The sequence below is a fragment of the Panthera onca genome, chromosome A2 (assembly GCF_046562875.1).
Source record: "Panthera onca isolate mPanOnc1 chromosome A2, mPanOnc1 haplotype 2, whole genome shotgun sequence".
In the NCBI taxonomy this organism is placed as follows: Eukaryota; Metazoa; Chordata; class Mammalia; order Carnivora; family Felidae; genus Panthera; species Panthera onca.
In genome coordinates, this window is record NC_138340.1 from 51,657,835 (window position 1) to 51,681,611 (window position 23,777).

Consider the following 23,777-nt stretch of genomic DNA (forward strand, 5'->3'; position numbering starts at 1 on the left):
TAGTAAATGGCTGCATAGTCCATGCTTTTTCTATGTAGCAACTATATGCATAGATTAGACTTATCACACAACCTTGGTTCACTTGGTCCAGCTCGTTCCTTCCATTTTTTGAGATGGGCAGAAACTGACGGTTTCTAACTCCAATGGCAAATCCATCTTAAAACTGTATCGCTCCAGAGCAGGAATTGGCAAACGATGACTGATGGGCTAGATCTGGCCGTGCCTGTGTTTGTCTGGTCTGATTGCTAAGAATGGGTTCTCCATTTTCGAATGGTTGAAAAAAAGAAAAAGAAGAATATGTCATGGCACATGAAAAGTACATGAAGTTGAGATTTTGGTGTCCATAATAAAGTTGTACTGGGACACAGCCACACTTACCTATTTCTGTATTCTCTGTGGCTGTTTTTGTATGATAGAGTACAGCTGAGTAATTGCAACAGAGACCATATGGCCTATAAAGTCTAAAATATTTACTATCTAGCCTTTTACAGAGATATTTTGCTGACCTCTAGTCTTGAACAATAAAGGCCTTCAAAAGTCATCCTGAAACCTGCTCCTTTTACAGATGGGAAACTGAGGCTGAGAAGTGAAGTGAGCCTGCCTGTCACAGAGCTGGGTGGGGATTGGGAAAGAAAAGGGGAAGGACCTAGGAAGACTCATTCTGGCTCTGCCGTCACTGATGAATTTAACAAATGCGTATTGGGCACCTGTCATGCTCTGGACGCCAGCTGTCATTCAACCTTGGCAAGTCACTGTCGGGGTTTCCTCTGCCAATGTGTAGCCTTGGGCGAGTAATGCATGATTACTGGAGAGTATTTTAAGAAATAAGGAAAATCAGGGGCGCCTGGCTGGCTTAGTTGGTAGAGCACACGACTCTTAATCTCAGGGTCGTGAGTTCAAGCCCCACGTTGGGTGCAGAGCCTACTTAAAGGAAAGAAAAAAAGAAAATCAGAAATAAGGAAACAGAAATCACCTGTTTTCCATAGCATCTATAAATAACTACTACTGTGTTCGTATTTTGATATATTTTCTTTAATCTTTTCTGTACTCATATATGTGTGTGAATAAACACATTTAATAAATATAAAATATTTAATAAATAAATAAAAACATTTAATAAAAGATGAAAGTATAATTCCCCTTCCCATTTTGGCAAAGTGCTTTTCTTGAGTTGGCAGATACTCCTTCACTGAGTGGGCAAATGTTGAGTTGTCAAGACCCTTTTTTGGCTCTAGAGAGTACAGTTGTGAAGAATACACAGCCCCTGCCTTGGGGAAGTTTAGGGTCTGGAAGGGACTGAGTGTAAATGACTCTCATGAGTGTGAAACGTGCAGTAGCATGGCCTGGGGAAGTGGGGGAGGGCAGAGGGATTGGATAGGAGGCCATTACAATAGTCCTGTGGAGTATCCATCAGGGCCTAACTCAAGGCAGAGGAGGGAGGAATGAAGGGGACAGTTGGAAAGCTATTTATGATGGTGAATGCTGACTAATTAGATAGGGAGGTAGGAGGGTTTCCACGAAACTGGATGGATAGTGGTGCCCTTTGCTGAGATAATAACCGTGGGCATGGAAGCAGGTTTGGGACTTGTTGAGTCTAGACTGCTAATCTGCAGCATCGGAATGCAATTAGACATTCAGGTCTGGACCTTAGGGACGGGCTGAAATGAGAGACGTTGGGACATTCCTGATACAGGTGGGAGATCCCTGGAGACACAGCTTATCAAACAAGATGATGAGCTGGGGATACTTACGCTTCAGAGGAAGGCAAAGGAGAAGGGTCTTAGGGAAAAAGGCCATGAAAGAACAGTCAGAGAGGTAGGAAGAGGGTCAGGAGGGAATAGTGACTCAGAACCCAGCAGAAGAGGATTTCAGGAAGAACCCAGTCCTGGGAGTCAAACAGACCTGCGGTCTGATCCTGGCTTCACTGCTTGCTGGTTGTGACTATGAGCCAGTTCCTTGACCTCTCAGCCTCTGTTTCCAGAAGATGGGGTGGTTAAGATGTTATGTGCTACCAAGCAGTGAGGCAGGATAAGCTTGAGCTCCTTGACTTCAAGCTTGTTGAAGGCAGGCAGTTTTCATCTCTCTACCCTGATGCTCAACCCTCAGGGGTCACAGCATTTGGTACCTGGGAAGCCACTGGTGGCCTCTGAGGGGTAGCGGGGGCAGAAGAGGGGTGGGAGGTGAGGAAGTGGAGCAGTCTTTAGTTATTCTTTCTGTCTGACTCCTCATCTCTGCACTAATTCCTGATTTCAGATGCTGCCACCCCAACGTCTTACCTTTGCTGGGCTTCTGCACCGGAAATCAGTTTTACAGCTTGATCTACCCATATATGGCAAATGGTTCTTTACAGGACAGACTCCAGGGTCAGGTAAGGGGCTGGATCATGGTCAGAGAACAGGACCAGGTAGCATCTAGGTAGGGACTCAGGGTTTAAGGACTTCCAGATGGGAGAGGGGCCATCCAGAGAGAATTTAGGTTGGGGTAGATAAGATCTGGCTAAACATCTTCAGATAAAAGCCTATACAAATTATTTGACAAGAGGCATTTCATTTAAGTCAAGAGCAAGACAAAGGTATCCCATAGCACTCATTTTATTTAACATTGTTCTGGGGGTGCTAGTCAATGCAATAGGACAAGAAAAATAATTAAGAGATACAGAGTATGGGAGAAGAGGAAGCAGATTTTTTTTTTTTTTTTAATTTTTTAATATATGAAATTTACTGTCAAATTGGTTTCCATACAACACCCAGTGCACATCCCAAAAGAGAGGAAGCAGATTTTTATTTGCTGAGAATGCTATTCTATTTTTTTTGAAAGCTTCCAAGATTATTCAAAAAATTTTAGAAAACTATATAAGATTAAATAAGAAAATATTAATTTATATGAGAAAATAAAAATTTAGCCACTTTGCTTAGTAATAAAAATGCAAAAATCAACAGTATTAGCCAACAGCACACCTGTGCAACTTACAATAGCATCTCAGGTATAGCACTCTGTTCTTTTTTTATTTTATTTTATTTTTTATTTTTTAACATTTACATCCAAATTAGTTAGCATATAGTGAAACAATGATTTCAGGAGTTGATTCCTTAATGCCCCTTACCCATTTAGCCCATCCCCCCTCCCACAACCCCTCCAGCAACCCTCAGTTTGTTCTCCATATTTTTTAGTCTGTTTTGTCCCCCTCCCTGTTTTTATATTATTTTTGTTTCCCTTCCCTTATGTTCATCTGTTTTGTCTCTTAAAGTCCTCATATGAGTGAAGTCATATGATTTGTGTCTTTCTCTGACTGACTCATTTCACTTAGCATAATACCCTCCAGTTCCATCCACATAGTTGCAAATGGCAAGATTTCAGAGAATGCTATTCTATTATATATTTGCTTCCATATTTATGGACTATCTCTGGAAAGATACAAAAAAACTGGTGTCTTGGCTACCTCTGAGGAAGTGAGCTAGGTAGCTGGGGCATGGGACAGGGGGAGAAACTTTTACTACATACCCTTTGTGCCTTTCACATATTATGTGAGCATCATACCTACTAAACTTACAGTTTTAACAACAAACAAACCTCCTTCCCGTCAAATCTTCAAATAGGAGGAAATTTTATTCCACAGGAGATTACTGCTTTCCTTAACAGAGACCAGACAAAGCAATTATTTGTGATATAATAATGATCATTAGCTTTATTGTGCTCTTGCTGTGTTCAAGACACCATGATAAAGGCTTCTCCTTCAGGCCTTGCCACAACCCAAGAGGTATCTCCCATTTTCTAAAAGAGGAGTCTTTGGGGCTCCTGGGTGGCTCAGTCAGCTGAGTGTCTGACTTCATCTCAGTTTGTGATCTCATGGCTTGTGAGTTCAAGCCCTGCATTGGGCTTGTTGCTACAGCGCGGAACTTGCTTTGGATCTTCTGTCCTCTCTCTCTCAGCACCCCCCTTCTCTCTCTCTCTCTCTCTCTCAAAACCAAATAAACCTTGAAGAAATTGAAAAGAGGAGTCTCTGGCATAGAGAGGCAAAGTGTCTTGCCCAGAGGAACAAAGCTGACAAGTGTCAGAGCCGGAATTTAAACAGGGTTCATGTGGCTCTAAACTTCAGAGGTTTTGAGGAGAAACCTGTTAGCAAGGCCAGTTCTTACAGGATGTGGGACCCAAGACGAGACTTGAAAAGTAAGTAGTGACTTAGCCTGGACTTCCAGTCTTAGAACAACTGTGGCAGTGCCTGGGGATGGTGGGGGCTTTAGCTCACCCCACAATCCCCATCAGCCCTTGTGAGGTCTCCCTAAATACACATAAAGTTGGTGTAAGGCCCATATGCTTGGTGAGCTAACACAAGCTCCGTAGCTCCTCTCCCAGCCATCCCCTCCTAGAGGAAAATTCCAGAGTTTACCACTCTATAGTCATGATAAAAATAGCTGTAGTTTATTGAGCACCCACTGTGTGGCAGGCACTATGCTAGGGGCATACCATATATTCCTACACCATATCCTCCTTTGAATCCTTAGAGCAATCCCAAAGCATAGGGGTTTAACATTTAATAACATTTCCATTTTATAACTGAAGAAACCGAGGCTCAGAGACGTTGAGTGTCTTTTCCAAAGTCACACAGCTAGTGCCTGTCTGAGCTGGGATTTACATCTGGATCTTCTCATGTTAAAGCTGGTACCCTGCCAGTATTCCATGCTGGCCAAACCCTGTTGCAGAGGAAGTGAAGGTCTGGAGGAGAGACAGGAGCTCGTTGGGACTTTAAAAAGACACAGGCAGCATTATATAATAATCACAGGGTCTATCCACCAGGAAGAGCTAACTATTATAAATGTCTATGCGCCAAATACCCGAGCCCCCAGATATATAAAACAATTACTCATAAACATAAGCAACCTCATTGATAAGAATGTGGTCATTGCAGGGGACTTTAACACCCCACTTACAGAAATGGATAGATCATCTAGACACACAGTCAATAAAGAAACAAGGGCCCTGAATGATACATTGGATCAGATGGACTTGACAGATATATTTAGAACTCTGCATCCCAAAGCAACAGAATATACTTTCTTCTCGAGTGCACATGGAACATTCTCCAAGATAGATCATATACTGGGTCACAAAACAGCCCTTCATAAGTTTACAAGAATTGAAATTATACCATGCATACTTTCAGACCACAATGCTATGAAGCTTGAAATCAACCACAGGAAAAAGTCTGGAAAACCTCCAAAAGCATGGAGGTTAAAGAACACCCTACTAACGAATGAGTGGGTCAACCAGGCAATTAGAGAAGAAATTAAAACATATATGGAAACAAACGAAAATGAAAATACAACAATCCAAACGCTTTGGGATGCAGCGAAGGCAGTCCTGAGAGGAAAATACATTGCAATCCAGGCCTATCTCAAAAAACAAGAAAAATCCCAAATACAAAATCTAACAGCACACCTAAAGGAAATAGAAGCAGAACAGCAAAGGCAGCCTAAACCCAGCAGAAGAAGAGAAATAATAAAGATCAGAGCAGAAATAAACAATATAGAATCTAAAAAAACTGTAGAGCAGATCAACGAAACCAAGAGTTGGTTTTTTGAAAAAATAAACAAAATTGACAAACCTCTAGCCAGGCTTCTCAAAAAGAAAAGGGAGATGACCCAAATAGATAAAATCATGAATGAAAATGGAATGATTACAACCAATCCCTCAGAGATACAAACAAGTATCAGGGAATACTATGAAAAATTATATGCCAGCAAATTGGACAACCTGGAAGAAATGGACAAATTTCTAAACACCCACACTCTTCCAAAACTCAATCAGGAGGAAATAGAAAGCTTGAACAGACCCATAACCAGCGAAGAAATTGAATCGGTTATCAAAAATCTCCCAACAAATAAGAGTCCAGGACCAGATGGCTTCCCAGGGGAGTTCTACCAGACATTTAAAGCAGAGATAATACCTATCCTTCTCAAGCTATTCCAAGAAATAGAAAGGGAAGGAAAACTTCCAGACTCATTCTATGAAGCCAGTATTACTTTGATTCCTAAACCAGACAGAGACCCAGTAAAAAAAGAGAACTACAGGCCAATATCCCTGATGAATATGGATGCAAAAATTCTTAATAAGATACTAGCAAATCGAATTCAACAGCATATAAAAAGAATTATTCACCATGATCAAGTGGGATTCATTCCTGGGATGCAGGGCTGGTTCAACATTCGCAAATCGATCAACGTGATACATCACATTAACAAAAAAAAAGAGAAGAACCATATGATCCTGTCAATCGATGCAGAAAAGGCCTTTGACAAAATCCAGCACCCTTTCTTAATAAAAACCCTTGAGAAAGTCGGGATAGAAGGAACATACTTAAAGATCATAAAGGCCATTTATGAAAAGCCCACAGCTAACATCATCCTCAACGGGGAAAAACTGAGAGCTTTTTCCCTGAGATCAGGAACACGACAGGGATGCCCACTGTCACCGCTGCTGTTTAATATAGTGCTGGAAGTTCTAGCATCGGCAATCAGACAACAAAAGGAAATCAAAGGCATCAAAATTGGCAAAGATGAAGTCAAGCTTTCGCTTTTTGCAGATGACATGATATTATACATGGAAAATCCGATAGACTCCACCAAAAGTCTGCTAGAACTGATACATGAATTCAGCAAAGTTGCAGGATACAAAATCAATGTGCAGAAATCAGTTGCATTCTTATACACTAACAATGAAGCAACAGAAAGACAAATGAAGAAACTGATCCCATTCACAATTGCACCAAGAAGCATAAAATACCTAGGAATAAATCTAACCAAAGATGTAAAAGATCTGTATGCTGAAAACTATAGAAAGCTTATGCAGGTAATTGAAGAAGATATAAAGAAATGGAAAGACATTCCCTGCTCATGGATTGGAAGAATAAATATTGTCAAAATGTCAATACTACCCAAAGCTATCTACACATTCAATGCAATCCCTATCAAAATTGCACCAGCATTCTTCTCGAAACTAGAACAAGCAATCCTAAAATTCATATGGAACCACAAAAGGCCCCGAATAGCCAAAGTAATTTTGAAGAAGAAGACCAAAGCAGGAGGCATCACAATCCCAGACTTTAGCCTCTACTACAAAGCTGTCATCATCAAGACAGCATGGTATTGGCATAAAAACAGACACATAGACCAATGGAATAGAATAGAAACCCCAGAACTAGACCCACAAACGTATGGCCAACTCATCTTTGACAAAGCAGGAAAGAACATCCAATGGAAAAAAGACAGTCTATTTAACAAATGGTGCTGGGAGAACTGGACAGCAACATGCAGAAGGTTGAAACTAGACCACTTTCTCACACCATTCACAAAAATAAACTCAAAATGGATAAAGGACCTGAATGTGAGACAGGAAACCATCAAAACCTTAGAGGAGAAAGCAGGAAAAGACCTCTCTGACCTCAGCCGTAGCAATCTCTTACTCGGCACATCCCCAAAGGCAAGGGAATTAAAAGCAAAAGTGAATTACTGGGACCTTATGAAGATAAAAAGCTTCTGCACAGCAAAGGAAACAACCAACAAAACTAAAAGGCAACCAACGGAATGGGAAAAGATACTTGCAAATGACACATCGGACAAAGGGCTAGTATCCAAAATCTATAAAGAGCTCATCAAACTCCACACCCGAAAAACAAATAACCCAGTGAAGAAATGGGCAGAAAACATGAATAGACACTTCTCTAAAGAAGACATCCGGATGGCCAACAGGCACATGAAAAGATGTTCAACGTCGCTCCTTATCAGGGAAATACAAATCAAAACCACACTCAGATACCACCTCACGCCAGTCAGAGTGGCCAAAATGAAGAAATCAGGAGACTATAGATGCTGGAGAGGATGTGGAGAAACAGGAACCCTCTTGCACTGTTGGTGGGAATGCAAATTGGTGCAGCCGCTCTGGAGAGCAGTGTGGAGGTTCCTCAGAAAATTAAAAATAGACCTACCCTATGACCCAGCAATAGCACTGCTAGGAATTTATCCAAGGGATACAGGAGTACTGATGCATAGGGGCACCTGTACCCCAATGTTTATAGCGGCACTCTCAACAATAGCCAAATTATGGAAAGAGCCTAAATGTCCATCAACTGATGAATGGATAAAGAAATTGTGGTTTATATACACAATGGAATACTACGTGGCAATGAGAAAAAATGAAATATGGCCTTTTGTAGCAACATGGATGGAACTGGAGAGTGTGATGCTAAGTGAAATAAGCCATACAGAGAAAGACAGATACCATATGGTTTCACTCTTATGTGGATCCTGAGAAACATAACAGAAACCCATGGGGGAGGGGAAGGAAAAAAAAAAAAAAAAAAAAAAAAAGAGGTTAGAGTGGGAGAGAGCCAAAGCATTAGAGACTGTTAAAAACTGAGAACAAACTGAGGGTTGATGGGGGGTGGGAGGGAGGGCAGGGTGGGAGGGAGGGCAGGGTGGGTGATGGGTATTGAGGAGGGCACCTTTTGGGATGAGCACTGGGTGTTGTATGGAAACCAATTTGACAGTAAATTTCATATATTAAAAAATAAAATAAAAAAAAAAAATCCAAAAAATAAAAAAATAAAAAAAATAAAAAGACACAGGCATAGGGGCACCTGGGTGGCTCAGTCAGTTAAGCATCTGACTTTGGCTCAGGTCACGGTCTCACAGTTTGCGAGTTTGAGCCCCGCGTCGGGCTCTGTGCTGACAGCTCAGAGCCTGGAGCCTGCTTCAGATTCTGTGTCTCCCTCTCTCTCTATCCCTCCCCGACTAGTGCTCTGTCTCTCAAAAGTAAATAAATGTATATAAAAAATAAAAAGACACAGGTGTGACTCTTTCTCCTCTTTTTTCCTTTACTTAGGGTGGCTCGGACCCCCTCCTCTGGCCCCAGCGTGCCAGCATCTGCTCTGGGCTGCTTCATGCTGTGGAGCACCTGCACAGCCTGGAGATCATCCACGGCAATATCAAGAGGTGAGAGAGGTGGGCCGCACCCTGCTGACTACCTGTGCTGCGGGGACAAGACAGCACACGTTCTTGTGTCCCTTCCTCTCCCCCCACCCCCACCTCTTTTCTCTGTGGCTCTCTCTCCCCATCTCACCTCCCTTGGGTCTCTTCTGTCTTTCTTTGTTACTGTCTCAAAAATCAGCGTCTGCTGTCCTCACGAACTACCCGTCTGTCACCCCGTCTTTTTGAGCTGGTGTTTTCCCAGAGAGCACCTCACATGCCGATGTATTTTACTTCCAACCCAGTAGCTGGTCTGGACCTGGATTTTGAGCTTTTCACTCAGGGTCTTCTTGGAGAACTGTCCCCTGCTTGTGTATCTGTTGGCAAGAGCAACTCGTGTCAGGGAATCTTCCTGAAGGGTAGGTGTGCAACCCAGTATCTCATGCTCCCAAGAACACAAGAGACCAGTCTGGGGACTGGAAGCATGGGGAGAGATTCCAGAAGACACCAGAAAATCTGGCAAAATTGACCTCAAAACCATAGAACTCATGTTTCCTCAAAGTTCTGTGTTTGGCAAGTGGGATCCCTGTCCTCTTTTTTTGTCCCTGATTTTTGTTTGATTGCATAAACAATTGTAATAGCGAGAAAGGAAATGAAAGGGTGAGAGGTCATTCTGGCTCTGGCACCCTGACTTACACCTGGCCTCCATTTCTTCAGCCCTTGCCCTCACAGAAGTCTTAGCCTTAAGGGAGTACTGTTACTTGGTTACCAGTTCACATTTTCTTTTTTCCCCCTTTATTTAAACAAGGCAGATATTTCCCTTTATTGCTTGTCATCCTTTTTTTTTTTTTTTAATTTTTAATGTTTATTTTTGAGAGACAGAGAGACAGAGTGTGAGTGGGGGAGGGGCAGAGAGAGAGGGAGACACAGAATCCAAAGCAGGCTCCAGGCTCTGAGCTGTCAGCACAGAACCCAACGTGGGACTTGAACCCACAGACTGTGAGATCATGACCTGAACCGAAATGGAATTGGACACTTAACCAACTGAGCCACCCAGGCGCCCCTGCATTTCACCATTTTTAGTGACTTTGTAGTTTTCTGTTGAAGGATTTACCCATAATTTACTTAACCACTCCTAATAGTGGATATTAGAATTGATGTTTCTTTTGTAAACAACTATTTAGGGTTAATTTGATAATTTTCACACACGTAACTTAGTTGTTTTCTTGTTTGTTGTTTGTTTTTTCCTTTGAAGTACTTTCTGAGAATGTTTACTCCCACAGATTAGATGACTAGGCTCAAGAATGTTTCTTATTGCTTCCCCTATTCCCCATGACCTGGGCAGGACTAGTCACAAAGGACGGTGGCCTTCAGACTTGAGTCAGTTGGGCCAGAACTTGGGGTCGGAACAATTTTGGAAGGGACCAAGCCCTCATAGGCTATCGGCTTGGCAAACTGAGGTTGATGAGGGTTTGACATCTGTGGGGGTCAGGAAGGCCACACCTCTTTGGCTACACCAATGGCATGCCTGGGGCAGCACAACTAATCTTAGCTCTGTCTTCATTTCCTGGTGGGAGTGGGTTCCCACTCCCTGCCCTTTCAGGACTGGCTCAGAAAATCCAGATTGAGGGTCTTTTTTTTTTTTAGTTTATTTATTGTGTGTGTGTGTGTGTGTGTGTGTGTGTGTGTGTGTGAGAAAGAGAGAGAGAGAGAGAGAGAGAGAGAGAGAGAGAGATAGAGAGAGAATCCAAAGCAGGCTCTGCACTGTCAGCGCAGAGCCCAACACGGGGCTCAAACTCACGAACCATGAGATCATGACCTGAGCTGAAATCAAGAGTTGGATGCTTAACCAACTGAGCCACCCAGGCACCCCCGGATTGAGAGTCTTAAGTGACCCTTAACTTGTAGGGGCCAATGCTGCTTACTGCAAAGTTGTTTTCCAAAAGGGTCTCCTTGACAACCTCTTCTTTCCAGCTCAAACTGAGAAAGTTCTGTCTGCTTTCTTTTCCACAGCTCCAATGTTTTGCTAGACCAAAACTTCACCTCCAAGCTGGCTCACCCAATGGCTCACCTGTGTCCTGACAACAAAAGGTCAAGATATACCATGATGAAGACTCACCTTTTCCAGGCCTCTGCTGCATATCTGCCAGAGGATTTCATCAGGGTGGGACAGCTGACAAAGCGAGTGGACATCTTCAGCTGTGGAATAGTAAGAGCTTCCTTCTGTGCTTGGGCTTTGGCCTGTACCTATTTGTTCTCCCCACAGCTCCTTTGTAAGCATAAGATATAATAGAAGCCCATAGATATATTCCATCAAAGTACAGTAGGGGTTGGCAAACTATGGCCCCCAGGCCAAAACTGGCCCAGGGCATATTTTGTACCATCTATAACTAAGAAAAGCTTTTACATTTATAAAAGATTTAATAACAATAATAATAAGTGAGAGAGACTTGGTTTGTGGCCCACAAAGCCTAAAGTATTTACTGTCTAGCCTGTTACAGAAAGTTTGCCGACCCTTAAAGTACAGCTACTCATGAGTGTCCAGCTTCTAGTAGGCTCCTTAGTGCCCTGATTCCCAGCCAGCCAGCCATCTAATGGTCCAACCAGTTGTCTGTTCATCTTTGTCCATCCATCTGTCCAACCATCTGTTCACTTAGTCATCCAGTATCCATCTGTTCAACAGCCACCCACCGATTTAGTATCCACCTCTGCTTCTACCCTCCCTCCTCATCACTGCCACCATCTTGTCCTATCATCACTGCGTGCTGGGCACTCTGAATATAAATGTAACTAAAACACAGTCCTTCCCCCAGGAGCTCATGGTCTGACTATAACAGCCTCCAAAGTATTTCTGTGGAACATCCTCGCATCTCTGTAGGTTGGATGTGTTTTAAGGCTTTTATGGCCAAATAGATATGAGAAATGCTGGGTTAAGTAAAGTCCAGCACATTTCTTTATCACAAAATTAATCAGAGACTTCAATATGGTTATGAGCCTTTAATTTAATTGGGAATTCACCACAGCTGGGCAAGTGGTATACAGCATTTCCCAAATTTATTTGACTGTGGAACCTTGTTTCCTCGGTATCTTTCAGCACCAGTGTCCCATGGAGCCCCATCTGGGAAATGCTGGCTGAGAAAAAAAAAGTGACAGTCTCTGATTGACCTTTGCCAAGAGCAAACACTTGCCTCTCAGACCTTGCCCTCTCTCTTCCTCTCTAGCCTTGAACTTTGAGCTTCCTCTCTCTGACCCCAGTCTCTTATCTGTCCACCTCTTGCACTAGTGCCTTCCCCGAGCCACCTTCTGCTCTTAGCCTGACCTCCATATATCAGATTCTGCTTCTTTCTGTCTCCTATTGGCTCTTCTGGTTTCCTTGACCCCATCAGGGGTCAGTGGCTCAGTGATGCTTAGTGGGGCTAGGCCAGGCTCCTGCTCATCTTAAGAACCAGCAGGACTAAACCCTGAGGCTACCAGGCAATACAGTGCAGAGCTTAAGGGCAGAGGTTTGATTCCCAGCTTAGTTATTTTCAGCTTTGTGACCTCAGCTAGGTCACCTGTAACTCTGGGCCTGTTTTGTCCTCTGTAAAATGGAATAATGATAGGTATGGAGACTAATAAGATAATATATATAAACTAGTTAGCATGGTACCCTGCACATGTCAAGATTATTATTATTGTGGTGGTAGTTATTATTCCTACCCTTATACCCTCACTCTTGATTTCTGTTTATCCTTGAAATAAAAAAAATTTTTTTAAATGTTTATTTACTTTTGAAAGAGAGCATGTGCTTGAGCTGGAGAGGGGCAGAGAGAGGGAGACACAGAATCTGAAGCAGGCTCCAGGCTCTGAGCTGTCAGCACAGAGCCCTATGTGGGGCCCTAACCCATGAACAGAGAGATCATGACCTGAGCCAAAGTCGGATTCTTAACTGACCAGCCACCCAGGCACCCCTACCCTTGAATTTTTAACTCAACTCTTGACGTAACAATTTTTTTTCATTCATTCATGCATTCATTCATTCAGTGCCCACTGGCTCCCTTCACTCTTTTTCTCTGCCCTGCCACTGACACTATGATTTTGAACTCTGGTTCCTCCAGTTAGGAACACTGCATTTCTCAGTGGTTTTGTTTGTCTGTTTGTTTGTTTGTTTGGTGAACACTGAATGATCTCCATAAAAGGTTCAGCACAGAGCCTGTCTGTACAAGGGGCAGAGTGAATGTCTATTTATTCATTTCCCCTCGTCCTTCCCTCTCTTCCTGGCAGGAGCTGGTTGGGAATCCCATTTCAATTTGCTCCCATCCACTTGCTACGGGGTGCCCTCTGCTGCCCCCTCCTGGCCCCTGCCAGTCTGTAATTAATCCTGCAGGTCTGTCCTCTGGGGATAGGATGCCAGCTCAGATTTTAGGCACTTGCCTGAAGATCACCTAAGTGATTAAGGAAGAGAGTCAGGGGCACCTGGGTGGCTCAGTTGGTTAAGCTTCCAACTTTGGCTCAGATCGTGATCTCTTGGCTTGTAAGTTTGAGCCCTGCATTGGGCTCTGTGCTGACAGCACAAAGCCTGCTTGGGATTCTCTCTCTCTCCCTTTCTCTCTGCTCCTCCCCAGCTTGTGCATGCACACTCTCTCTTTCTCAAAATAAATAAACTTAAAAAAAAAAGGAAGAGAGTCAGAATTTAAATCCAGGCAGTCCTGTCTGATCGTACACCCCTTAACCACTATGCTCTTATGTCTGCTGAGAATTTCTGTTCAAAGCAGGTGTTCCCTATAATAAGACACATATCATGGTTTGTCAAAGCTGTGGTGTCTTATACTGGTGCAGGGGTGTGCTCCTTCTGTGCGTGGGTGAATTAATGAACAAATAATGTTAATAAAGGCTGAGGAAGAAACATGCTACAGATACTGCTGAGACATGCTGTGTAGAATAGACATATATACCCAGACTCCTCCTTTTCCTGAGACTGATGTAGCAATGCCTACTTACCACTTCGGATGGGTTTTTTAGTGAAATGATCTTTAAAATATAGTGTGTGGGCCCCTGGGTGGCTCAGTAGGTTAAGCATCAGACTTCTGATTTCGGCTTAGGTCATGATCTCACAGTTCATGAGATCGAGCCCTGTGTCAGGCTCAGCGCTGACACCATGGAGCCTGCTTAAGAGTCTCTCTCTGCCCTTCCCCCACTCATGCTTGCTCTCTTTTTCTCTCTCAAAATAAATAAATAAACTTAAAAAATAGACTTAAAAATAGTATGTGTACATATATGTATATAGATAGATATGTGAGTATAAGTATGTGTATACACATATTTATATATAAATATATAGTATGCATATATAAATATACATATATATTTATGTGGATATACATATGCATATAAAACTCATGGTAATACACACATATTTGCTTTCCATCATTCCTGACTTGCTATTTATTCAAACCTTCTACTAGCAGCTGGGTGTTGTGTTTAGTTGGAGGAGGTGTTTAGTGATACTCTGATGTTCCAGATTTGGGGCAAGTGTCTGTCCTGGCAAATGGCAGAGCCAGGCCTGGAGCTCAGCTTTTGTTTCTGAGAAGAATCGTCTCTCTTGGCCAGAATCTGCTGTCTGAACTTCTGTATGAGTGTCTGAACAATGCTAACTGCATGTCCTCTCCAGGTGTTAGCTGAGGTCCTCACCGGCATCCCTGCAATGGATAATGACCGAAGCCCAGTTTACCTGGTAAGGGAACCAGTCACTTCTGGCTCACAGCTAGCAGGGGAGGGATCCGGAGGGCAGAGACCTCTACTGTACCCATTTTACAGATGGTTATGAGGCCTCAGTCTAGGGTTTGATCTGCAAAGTAACCTTAACTTCTCCCCTACTTACCAGCCAGCCAAGAATTTATTTTTTGTGATAAGAGAACTCAGAATGTTTAGGGGAAACCCATTTCTTCTCTCCACACATCTGGCAGTCAAATAGGATTTGTTTTCAAGTTGGTAAAAGTGAATTTCAGCCCTCTTAAATGGGTTTATATAATAAAAACAATAATTTCCATTTTGAGGGTTCAAAGAATTAGCATTCCTATGTATATACATACAGTGTAATTTCAAAAATATAACAGCACAGCCAGACTCTGTGTTTGGCACCTTGCATATATTATCTTTCTAAGTCATCTCAAAACCGCCACAAGATTGCTAGGGTCATTGCGTTCACCCACACTTGAGAAAAGCGGGCTCTGAGGTTTGCCTGAGATTTCAGCTTTACTAAGTGTCAGAGCTGGACTTCCACGTCAGGTCTTTCTGGACTACAGATCCTGAGTTCTTAACCCCGACACTCGGCTGACTGTTTAATTTTCGTGACAGTGCAACCATATGAATTCAAGATTATTATCATCCCCATTTTTCTGATGAGAAAACTAAGGCCAAGGTGAAGAGATTTGTCTCATGCCCCCCAGTGAGATCTGTGGTAGAACTGGGATTTGAACCCATGTTTTCTGCAGAGTTCCAAATCCTTTTCATCAGTTTGAGAGGGGAGCACCTTTCCTGACTTGATGTTGAGGCCATTAGAGCAGTTGGTTTTTTGTGGCTGGGCCCCAAAAGCATCCCCTGGGCCCTGGGGTGGGGGGCTGAAGGCCTTCCTACACACAGGAAGCCATGACTTCTCCCTTTGCTGATCCCCCCAAGCTCTGCCACTTTTGGGCCACCGAGCCCCAGATACTGCACAGAGGTAGGTTTCAGGGCAATTTCAGGTAGGTGTGGGGCAATTTGAGGTGGTTTCTCCTATTCTGACAGTTTTCTTTTCTTTTCTTTTCTTTTCTTTTCTTTTCTCTTTTCTTTTCCTTTTCTTTCTTTCTTTTCTTTTTTTCTTTCTGCATTTTATTTATCTTTTTATTTTTTAATTTACATCCAAGTTAGTTAGCATATGGTGCAATAATGATTTCAGGAGTAGATGCCAGTGATTCATCCCCTACGTAAAACAACCATTGCTCACCCCAACAAGTGTCTTCCTTAATGCCCCTTACCCATTTAGCCCATCCCCCCTCCCACAGCCCCTCCAGCAGCCCTCAGTTTGTTCTGTGTATTTAAGAGTCTCTTATGTTTTGTCCCCCTCCTTGTTTTTATATTATTTTTGCTTCCCTTCCCTTATGTTCATCTGTTTTGTATCTTAAATTCCTCATATGAGTGAAGTCATATGATATTTGTCTTTCTCTGACTAATTTTGCTTGGCATAATACCCCCCCAGTTCCACCCACGTAGTCGCAAACGGCAAGAGTTCATTCTTTTTGATAGCCGGGTAATACTCCATTGCATATATATGTACCCCATCTTCTTTATCCATTCACCCATCAATGGACATTTGAACTATTTCCATACTTTGGCTATTCTGACAGTTTTCGTGAAGTGAATTCCCTAGCAGTCCTCTGGGTCTCCCTGGATGAATGTCACAGGAGAAGGAGCTTTTTGAGACATTTATGTAAAATTTTCTGGAAGGCATTTTTTGTTAATGGTTTCTAAAAATGTGGAGGAAGGGACGCCTGCTGGCTCGCTCAGTACAGCATGAGACTCTTGATATTGGGGTCATGAGTTCAAGCTCTATGTTGGGCATAGAGGTTACTTTATAAAAATGTGGAGGGTATAATTTTTTAAAAATCTTAATTAAAAAAAATTAAGATTGCACATGTATTTAAGATTTGGGTCAGAGATGAAAGCTGGTAACACCTAGTGTGGTCCACGGTAGGAGGAAGCTGGCCTTTCCTTCACCCTCGGGGGAGTGTTTCTGGCCACAGTGTTTTCGGAGGTCATTAGGTGGTTTCCATCAAAATTTAAAATGGGCGTGCCTTCTGATGCAGCAATTTCACTTGTACATAGGGACACACACATACAAGGGAGGAAAGACAGATGGACAAGAACGTTGATTGTAGCATTATTTATGTTAGTAAAGAGCTGCAAACAAGTGAAATATGTGTCAACTGGGAGGTAGTTAAAGAAATGACAGTATAATCACACACCGTGGAAATTCCATGAAGTTATTCATAAATAAGTTCATGAACATAAGTTTATAAATATTTATAAGTAATGAGGACAAAGTGTATAATGTGATAAATTTTGACATATGTATATATCTGCAAAATCATCACCAAGCCAAGCTCATGACTGTGCCTACTACCTCAGAAGTTACCTCTTCCCCTTTGTAATCCTCCCTGCCCATCCCTCCCAGCCCCTGCCATCCCCCACAGCCATTGATCTGCTTTTTGTCACTGTACAAGGTTCCATTTTCTGGACTTTCATACAAAATAAATCATAGAGAGAGTACTCTTGTCTGGATTTTTCCACTCAGCATGGCTATTCTGAGATACATCCATGTTCTTTGTGTCAGTGGTTCGTTTCTTTTTGCTGAGTAATGTTCCTTTGCAGACATGTGCCACTGTTTGTCCCATCACCTGTTGATGGACATGTGGGGTGTTTCCAGTTTTTGATCATTACACATACAGCTGCTAGGTACTGTTGTATGTGGGTCTCACTGTGGACATGTGCATTCATTTCTGTTGAGGTATAATTCACACTTGTGAGGCGTATAGAATGGTGTACGTCTTAGAAAATGTAGACATTTATGTAACCAACACCACCACAATCAAGATATGGAGTATTTCCATCATTCCAGAAAATTCCCTTGTGCAGTTTTACAGTCAATGCCTTCTCCCCACTTCCAGCCCCTGGCAACTACTGATCTAATTTCTGACTGCATAGTTCTTTTTTGGAATATCAGATAAATGGAATCATAGAGTGTGTACCTGTTTGTTTCTGTCTTCTTCCACTTAGTGTGGTGCTTTTGAGATTCATCCATGCTATTTTGCATACTAGTCGTTCATTCCTTTTCTTGCTGAGGAATATTCCAATGTATGGATGTATGACCATTTGTTTAACACCAGTTGTTGGACATTTGGGCCACTTCCAGGTTTTGGCACTTCCAAATAAAGCTAACATAAACATCTTATAAAAAAAAATAATGAGAGGGGTGCCTGGGTGGCTCAGTCAGTTAAGCATCCAACTTCGGCTCAGGTCATGATCTCTGTTTGTGAGTTCGAGCCCCGCGTCGGGCTCTGTGTTGACAGTTCAGAGCCTGGAGCCTGCTTTGGATTCTGTCTCCTTCTCTCTCTGCCCCTCCCCACTTGTGCTCTCTCTGCCTCTCAAAAATAAATAAATGAAAAAAAATTTTTTTTTAAATAATGAGAAAGACACGTATGTTTTGACAGGAAAATATCTCCAAGTGAAAAAAGCAAGTTCAGAATACTTTTATAGTTTAATCCCATCTTTGGCAATAAGTAGATGAATGAATAAAAAAAACTTGTAGCTTACATTTTCTTATTGGCAAACTGGGATAGATAATATTACCTACTTGGGGCGCCTGGGTGGCGCAGTCGGTTAAGCGTCCGACTTCAGCCAGGTCACGATCTCGCGGTCCGTGAGTTCGAGCCCCGCGTCAGGCTCTGGGCTGATGGCTCGGAGCCTGGAGCCTGTTTCCGATTCTGTGTCTCCCTCTCTCTCTGCCCCTCCCCCGTTCATGCTCTGTCTCTCTCTGTCCCAAAAATAAAATAAAAAAAAACTTAAAAAAAAAAAATAGTACCTACTTAAGGGGCTTTAGTGAAGGTTGAGTCATATGTACCTAAAACAGTACCAAAAATAGTGACTTAGAGCGGTGCCTGGGTGGCTCAATCAGTTGAGTGTCCCACCCTTGATTTCAGCTCAGGTTGGGGGATCATGCCCTGGTGACAGGGTCTGTGCTGAGCGTAGAGCCTGATTAATATTTTCTCTCTCTCTGCCTCTCTCTCTTTCTCCCCCCCCCCAAAAAAAAATTAAAAGAAATTAAAAAGTTAAAAAAAATACCAGTGACTAGAATATAGTAAGCACTATATGAGTTAACTATTAACTATGATTACCTCTATTTTAATAACTCTTAAGTGGTTGCTTGCCACTATAATAATTATTACCTATAACTAATATGTAACAAAAGTAATTATACCTATAGACTTCTGTAGCAGAAGGTCTAGGACAATATAATCCAAACCACTAGCAGGTGTTACCTTTGGCAAGTGAAATTGAAGAGATAATCTGCATATTTGGTTCCAAAAACCCAACCGCGCCTCTCTCCCCCGCTTCTCTGGCCTCAGGCATGGCCACTTCTTGAAAGCCCCTTTTGTTATGGAGAATTTCGAAGATGCACAAAAGTAAAGAGAAGAGTATAAGGAATCTCCATGGATCCATCCCATCAGTTATCATTATCACACTTTTCTTATTTCTTTTGAACCCAAAAAACGTGTGTGTGTGTGTGTGTGTGTGTGTGTGTGTGTGTGTGTGTTAAAGCATAGCCTAAGGGCACCTGGGTGTCTCAATTGGTTAAGCTGGTTGATTTCAGCTCAGCTCATGATCTCACGGTTGGTCATGGATGAGATCTAGCCCCCGAGTCAGGCTCCGCGCTGTGGGTGGAGCCTGCTTAAGATTCACTCTCCCTCTCCACCTGCTCTTCCCCCTCCTCTCTCAAAAAAGAAAGAAAGAAAGCATAGCCCACGTATTATATTATGCCACCCATAAAATACAGTTTTCTTAATTCCTTAATATCATTTAACGCCCATTCCATATTTAAATTTCCCAAGTTGTCTCCAAAATTGCTTTTTAAAGTTGGTTTGTTTGAAACTGATACACACAAGGTCCACATGTTGCCTTTAATTATGTTTCTTGAAACCCTTCTTTTTTTTCTTAAAGTTCTTTAATTTAGATAATCTCTACACCCCATGCAGGGCTCAAACTCATGACCCCAAAATCAAGAGTTCATGCTCTTCTGACTGAGTCAGCCAGACGCCCCTTGAAACTCTTCTAGTCTCCAACTGCACCCTTCCCCACTTTTTCTTTCCACATATTGCATTTTTGCATAAAGTGAGTCATTTGTACCGTAGACTGTCTCATGTTCCGGATTTTTATGTCGTTGTGGTGTTCTTATTTCTCTATTCCTCTTATCCTGAGACTTGGTTAGATTCATGCTCAGTGCTGCTTCCTAGATGGTGCTGGGTGCTTCCCACTGCATCACAACACGATGCGCATAGTGGATCCTCCTCCTTCTGGTGCTGAGGTTCATCAGTGGGTCCAGGTGGAGTTGCTGACTCCACTAAGTTCGCTAAGTTTCCCCATCACCCCCCGTGCTCTTAGCGTCTCTTGATGACTCTTGCCAGATGAGATCCGTGATTTCACGGGTGGTGGGGAGTCAAATGGTGAGCTTCTGCCCCTATCATTCTTTCAGGGCAGTCGTTTTGAACAGTTTCTGACTCTGTTTCAGATGGTGGTAACCTCCATATCTGTAAATAACACCCTTCTGGTGTTTATTGATGTATCAACTTTAAACACCATGACAACTTCTTAAAATATGTATATACAGTTGGGGTGCCTGGTTGGCTCAGTCAGTTGAGTGGACTTTGGCTCAGGTCATGATCTCATGGTTTCTGAGTATGAGCCCCGTGTCAGGCTCTGTGCTGTCAGCTCACAGCCTGCATCCTGCTTCAGATTCTGTGTCTCTCCCTCTCTCTGCCCCTCCCCTGCTCATGCTCTGTCTCTCTCAAGAAAAAATAAACATGAAAAAAAAAATTTAAAAATATATTTTAATATGTATTTATTATTGAGAGAGAGAGAGAGAGTGAGAGCACAAGTGGGGCAGGGGCAGAGAGAGGGAGACAGAGGATCTGAAGCGGGCTCTACACTGACAGCAGAGAGCCCAGTGTGGGGCTTGAATTCACAAACCATGACACCATGACCTGAGCTGAAGTCAGACACTTAACAGACTGAACCACCCAGGCATCCCTATATTTATATTTAAATATATATTCATATTTTATATTATGTACGACATGGAGCTCCATCACTTTTTGCATTTTATATAGCATAAAATATTATACAATATTTATAGTGCATATAACATTGTATATAACATAAAGTACATTGAAATATTTGCATATATTTACATGAGTAACTACATAAAATACTACATATTCTATGAAATATAATTACAAATATGTACACATATAACATACTGATTAAAGTATACATTATATATAACAGAATATGTGTAGAAAATTTATATTAAATGTTTTATGTACACAAATATATCACAAATATAAAACATAAATGTAAATGCTTCGTATGATACAACAGATTGTTGTATCAATGACAAGATGCTATAATGCTGTATGCAATATGCTATATGTTATATCAATAAATATACATAATTATATTACATAGCTCCCTATACTATATTTAATATATTTAATCAATGTGTTTAATATATTTGCAACATATTTACATATTTGTAAATATGTAAATATATACTTATGAAATATTATGAAACATAATTTATACTATTTATATTTATATATTTATATAAAAATATATAGCATAACTTTTGTCATATGCATAGTTTAGATTTCTGCTAAGTAGTATAAAATATTATAAACCTTATAATATATAAATATAAAATTTATAAAATTGTAAGTATACACAATATTTATATAGTAGATCTCCTATTAAATATATATGTGTTAGGGGCTCACTCAGTAGAGGATGTGACTCTTGGTCATGAGTTTGAGCCCCATGTTGGGTGTACGAATTACTTAAATAAATAAAACTTTAAAAAATAATAATGCTTCTCGAACTTTAAAAAATAAATAAATATACATGAGTCAGAATCCTACACCCTAAAATATGTATTGTATATCAAAAAAATGTGCCTGTAATTGTTAATAAGATTAAATTATGAATGTAAATAAAGTTTTTAGCATGGAGTACTATATAAACCATAGCTATTGCTACTATTTATCATGGTCACTAATAGACTATTGAATCTTTATTCAGCGTCGAGTGTCACACTTCATGCCTTAGATGCGTTATATCTTTTAATCTTTGTGTTAGTCCTATTATCCCCATTTTCCTGGTAAATCAACTGAGGCCTATGTTAAGTCCCTCCCTGGGTGGTACTGGTGTATTATGGAACACCTTGTACATATAGGGAACTTAGCAGTTCTCCAGTTCTGGCTTTTTTCCTTGTTTCTTGGATCCTTGTATGCTTTTATTTCTTAAAATCCTGTTAAAAATTTTTTTTTTACATTTTATTTATTTTTGAGAGAGAGAGAGAGAGAGAGAGAGAGAGAGAGACAGAGCACAAGTGGGGGAGGGGCAGAGAGAGAGAGGGAGACAGAATCTGAAGCAGGCTCCAGGCTCTGAGCTGTCAGCACAGAGCCCAATGTGGGGCTCGAACCCACGAACCGTGAGATCATGACCTGAGCCGAAGTCAGTTGCTTAACTGACTGAGCCACCCAGGCGCCCCTTAAAATCCTGTTTTCTGCGAAGTTTTGCAGCCCTGGTGTGTTGCGGGGGATGGTGGGGAATGTGCAGGTTGAATCCCACATCCCTGCAACTCACACTGGAGTGTTTATCCTCTTCTTCCCACAGAAGGATTTACTCCTCAGTGAAATCCCAAGCAGCACCACCTCACTCTGCTGCAGGAAGACGGGCGTGGAAAAGGTGATGGCTAAGGAGATCTGCCAGAAGTACCTGGAGAAGAGAGCTGGGAGGCTGCTGGAGGACTGCGCCCAGGCCTTGGCCATGGCTGCCTGCCTCTGCCTGAGGAGGCGGAATGCCAGCCTGGCAGAGGTGAGCCTCACTCTCAGCCTTTACCCTGGCGATGAGCCCTGCCCTGGGGTGGGTGGGCCTCCCGTCCCGGTGGCCCTGTGGTTCTGCTTTACCAGGGACTAGGTTAACACTCGGGGTTGAACCCTTTACCGAGATGTGATTTCATAAACCTGAGCCTTATTTGGTTGCAAGCATCACAACTTAATGGAGCTCATAAGAGCAAAGCAGGGAAGCCAGTGAGAGTAGCTCAGGAACCTGAGGGCGGTGTGCTGGGGGCCTCAGGAAGCCCAGGATCCTGTACTCAGTTAATAGAACTCTGCTTTCCCTGAATCTGCTTGATTCCTCCTCTCCTCTCTGTGGGCTCCCTTTTCTTGACCCGTGTTTTGGTTAAGAGATATGGCCATGGGTATTATGTATATGCTATGGTTCTACCCCGACTGGGAGATCAAGTCTCCAGGTCCCAATTCCAGTCTCTCAGTGAGAGAGCCTGTTTGGCCTACCTAGAGTCATTGTCCATCCGTTGGCCAGTCAAGTAAGACAAGGGGAGTGGGGCCCAGTTTATAAACCTGGTGGTCAGGGGGTCAACCCAAGAAAGTTGGAAGGGCTAAGTCCTAGAGGAAGGGAGCATCCTTAACCCATGGGCCAGGCAGATATCCCAGAAATCAAACATATCAGGGGCTACAGCATCTTTCTATGCATGTGATATAGAGTGGTGGTTTCCATGGTAACAGGTATAGATTTGTGGTCCATGCTGGGTATTTCTAAGGACCTAATGATTGCCCGAGAGGACTCTCAGGCCAACAGTGATCTTCAAGTGGTGTTTGGCAGAGAGGGACTCCTTGCAGTCACCTCAGGAGTTGCTTTTGGCAGCAAGAGGGCTCGGGGAGGTGCAGGCCCCACCCGGGACTACAACCAGACACCCCCTTTTACTTCACATAATTGTACTGAGTACTTAACACTTCATTTGAGGAAAGGGCTTAGTAGCTGAAAAAAAAGTCTTTGAACACCACCGCTGTAGCCCAGGCCTGTCATTTTATAGATGGGCAAGTAAAGATCCAGAGAGGAAAAGATGAGGCCACAGAGTGAGTTTCTGTCAGAGCTCTCTGGACTCCACGTTCATTCCCATGTCCACCATATTGCACTGGGATGTGGCAGGAGCTAGAGACCCAAGTG

The 23,777-nt window shown here is 42.4% G+C and overlaps 1 protein-coding gene across 2 annotated transcripts in view; it reads left to right on the forward strand.

The window, feature by feature from the left end:
- The window catches only part of IRAK2 (interleukin 1 receptor associated kinase 2), a 64,086-nt gene that overhangs the window by 35,573 nt on the left and 4,736 nt on the right, over positions 1-23,777 (forward strand). For both annotated transcript variants that reach the window (XM_078442764.2, XM_078442763.2), the window contains 5 exons: positions 2,254-2,368; positions 8,878-8,987; positions 10,974-11,169; positions 14,611-14,673; positions 22,425-22,625. In XM_078442764.2, coding sequence (XP_078298890.1) covers positions 2,254-2,368; positions 8,878-8,987; positions 10,974-11,169; positions 14,611-14,673; positions 22,425-22,625 — 685 coding nt within the window. The remainder of the gene's footprint in view (positions 1-2,253; positions 2,369-8,877; positions 8,988-10,973; positions 11,170-14,610; positions 14,674-22,424; positions 22,626-23,777) is intronic.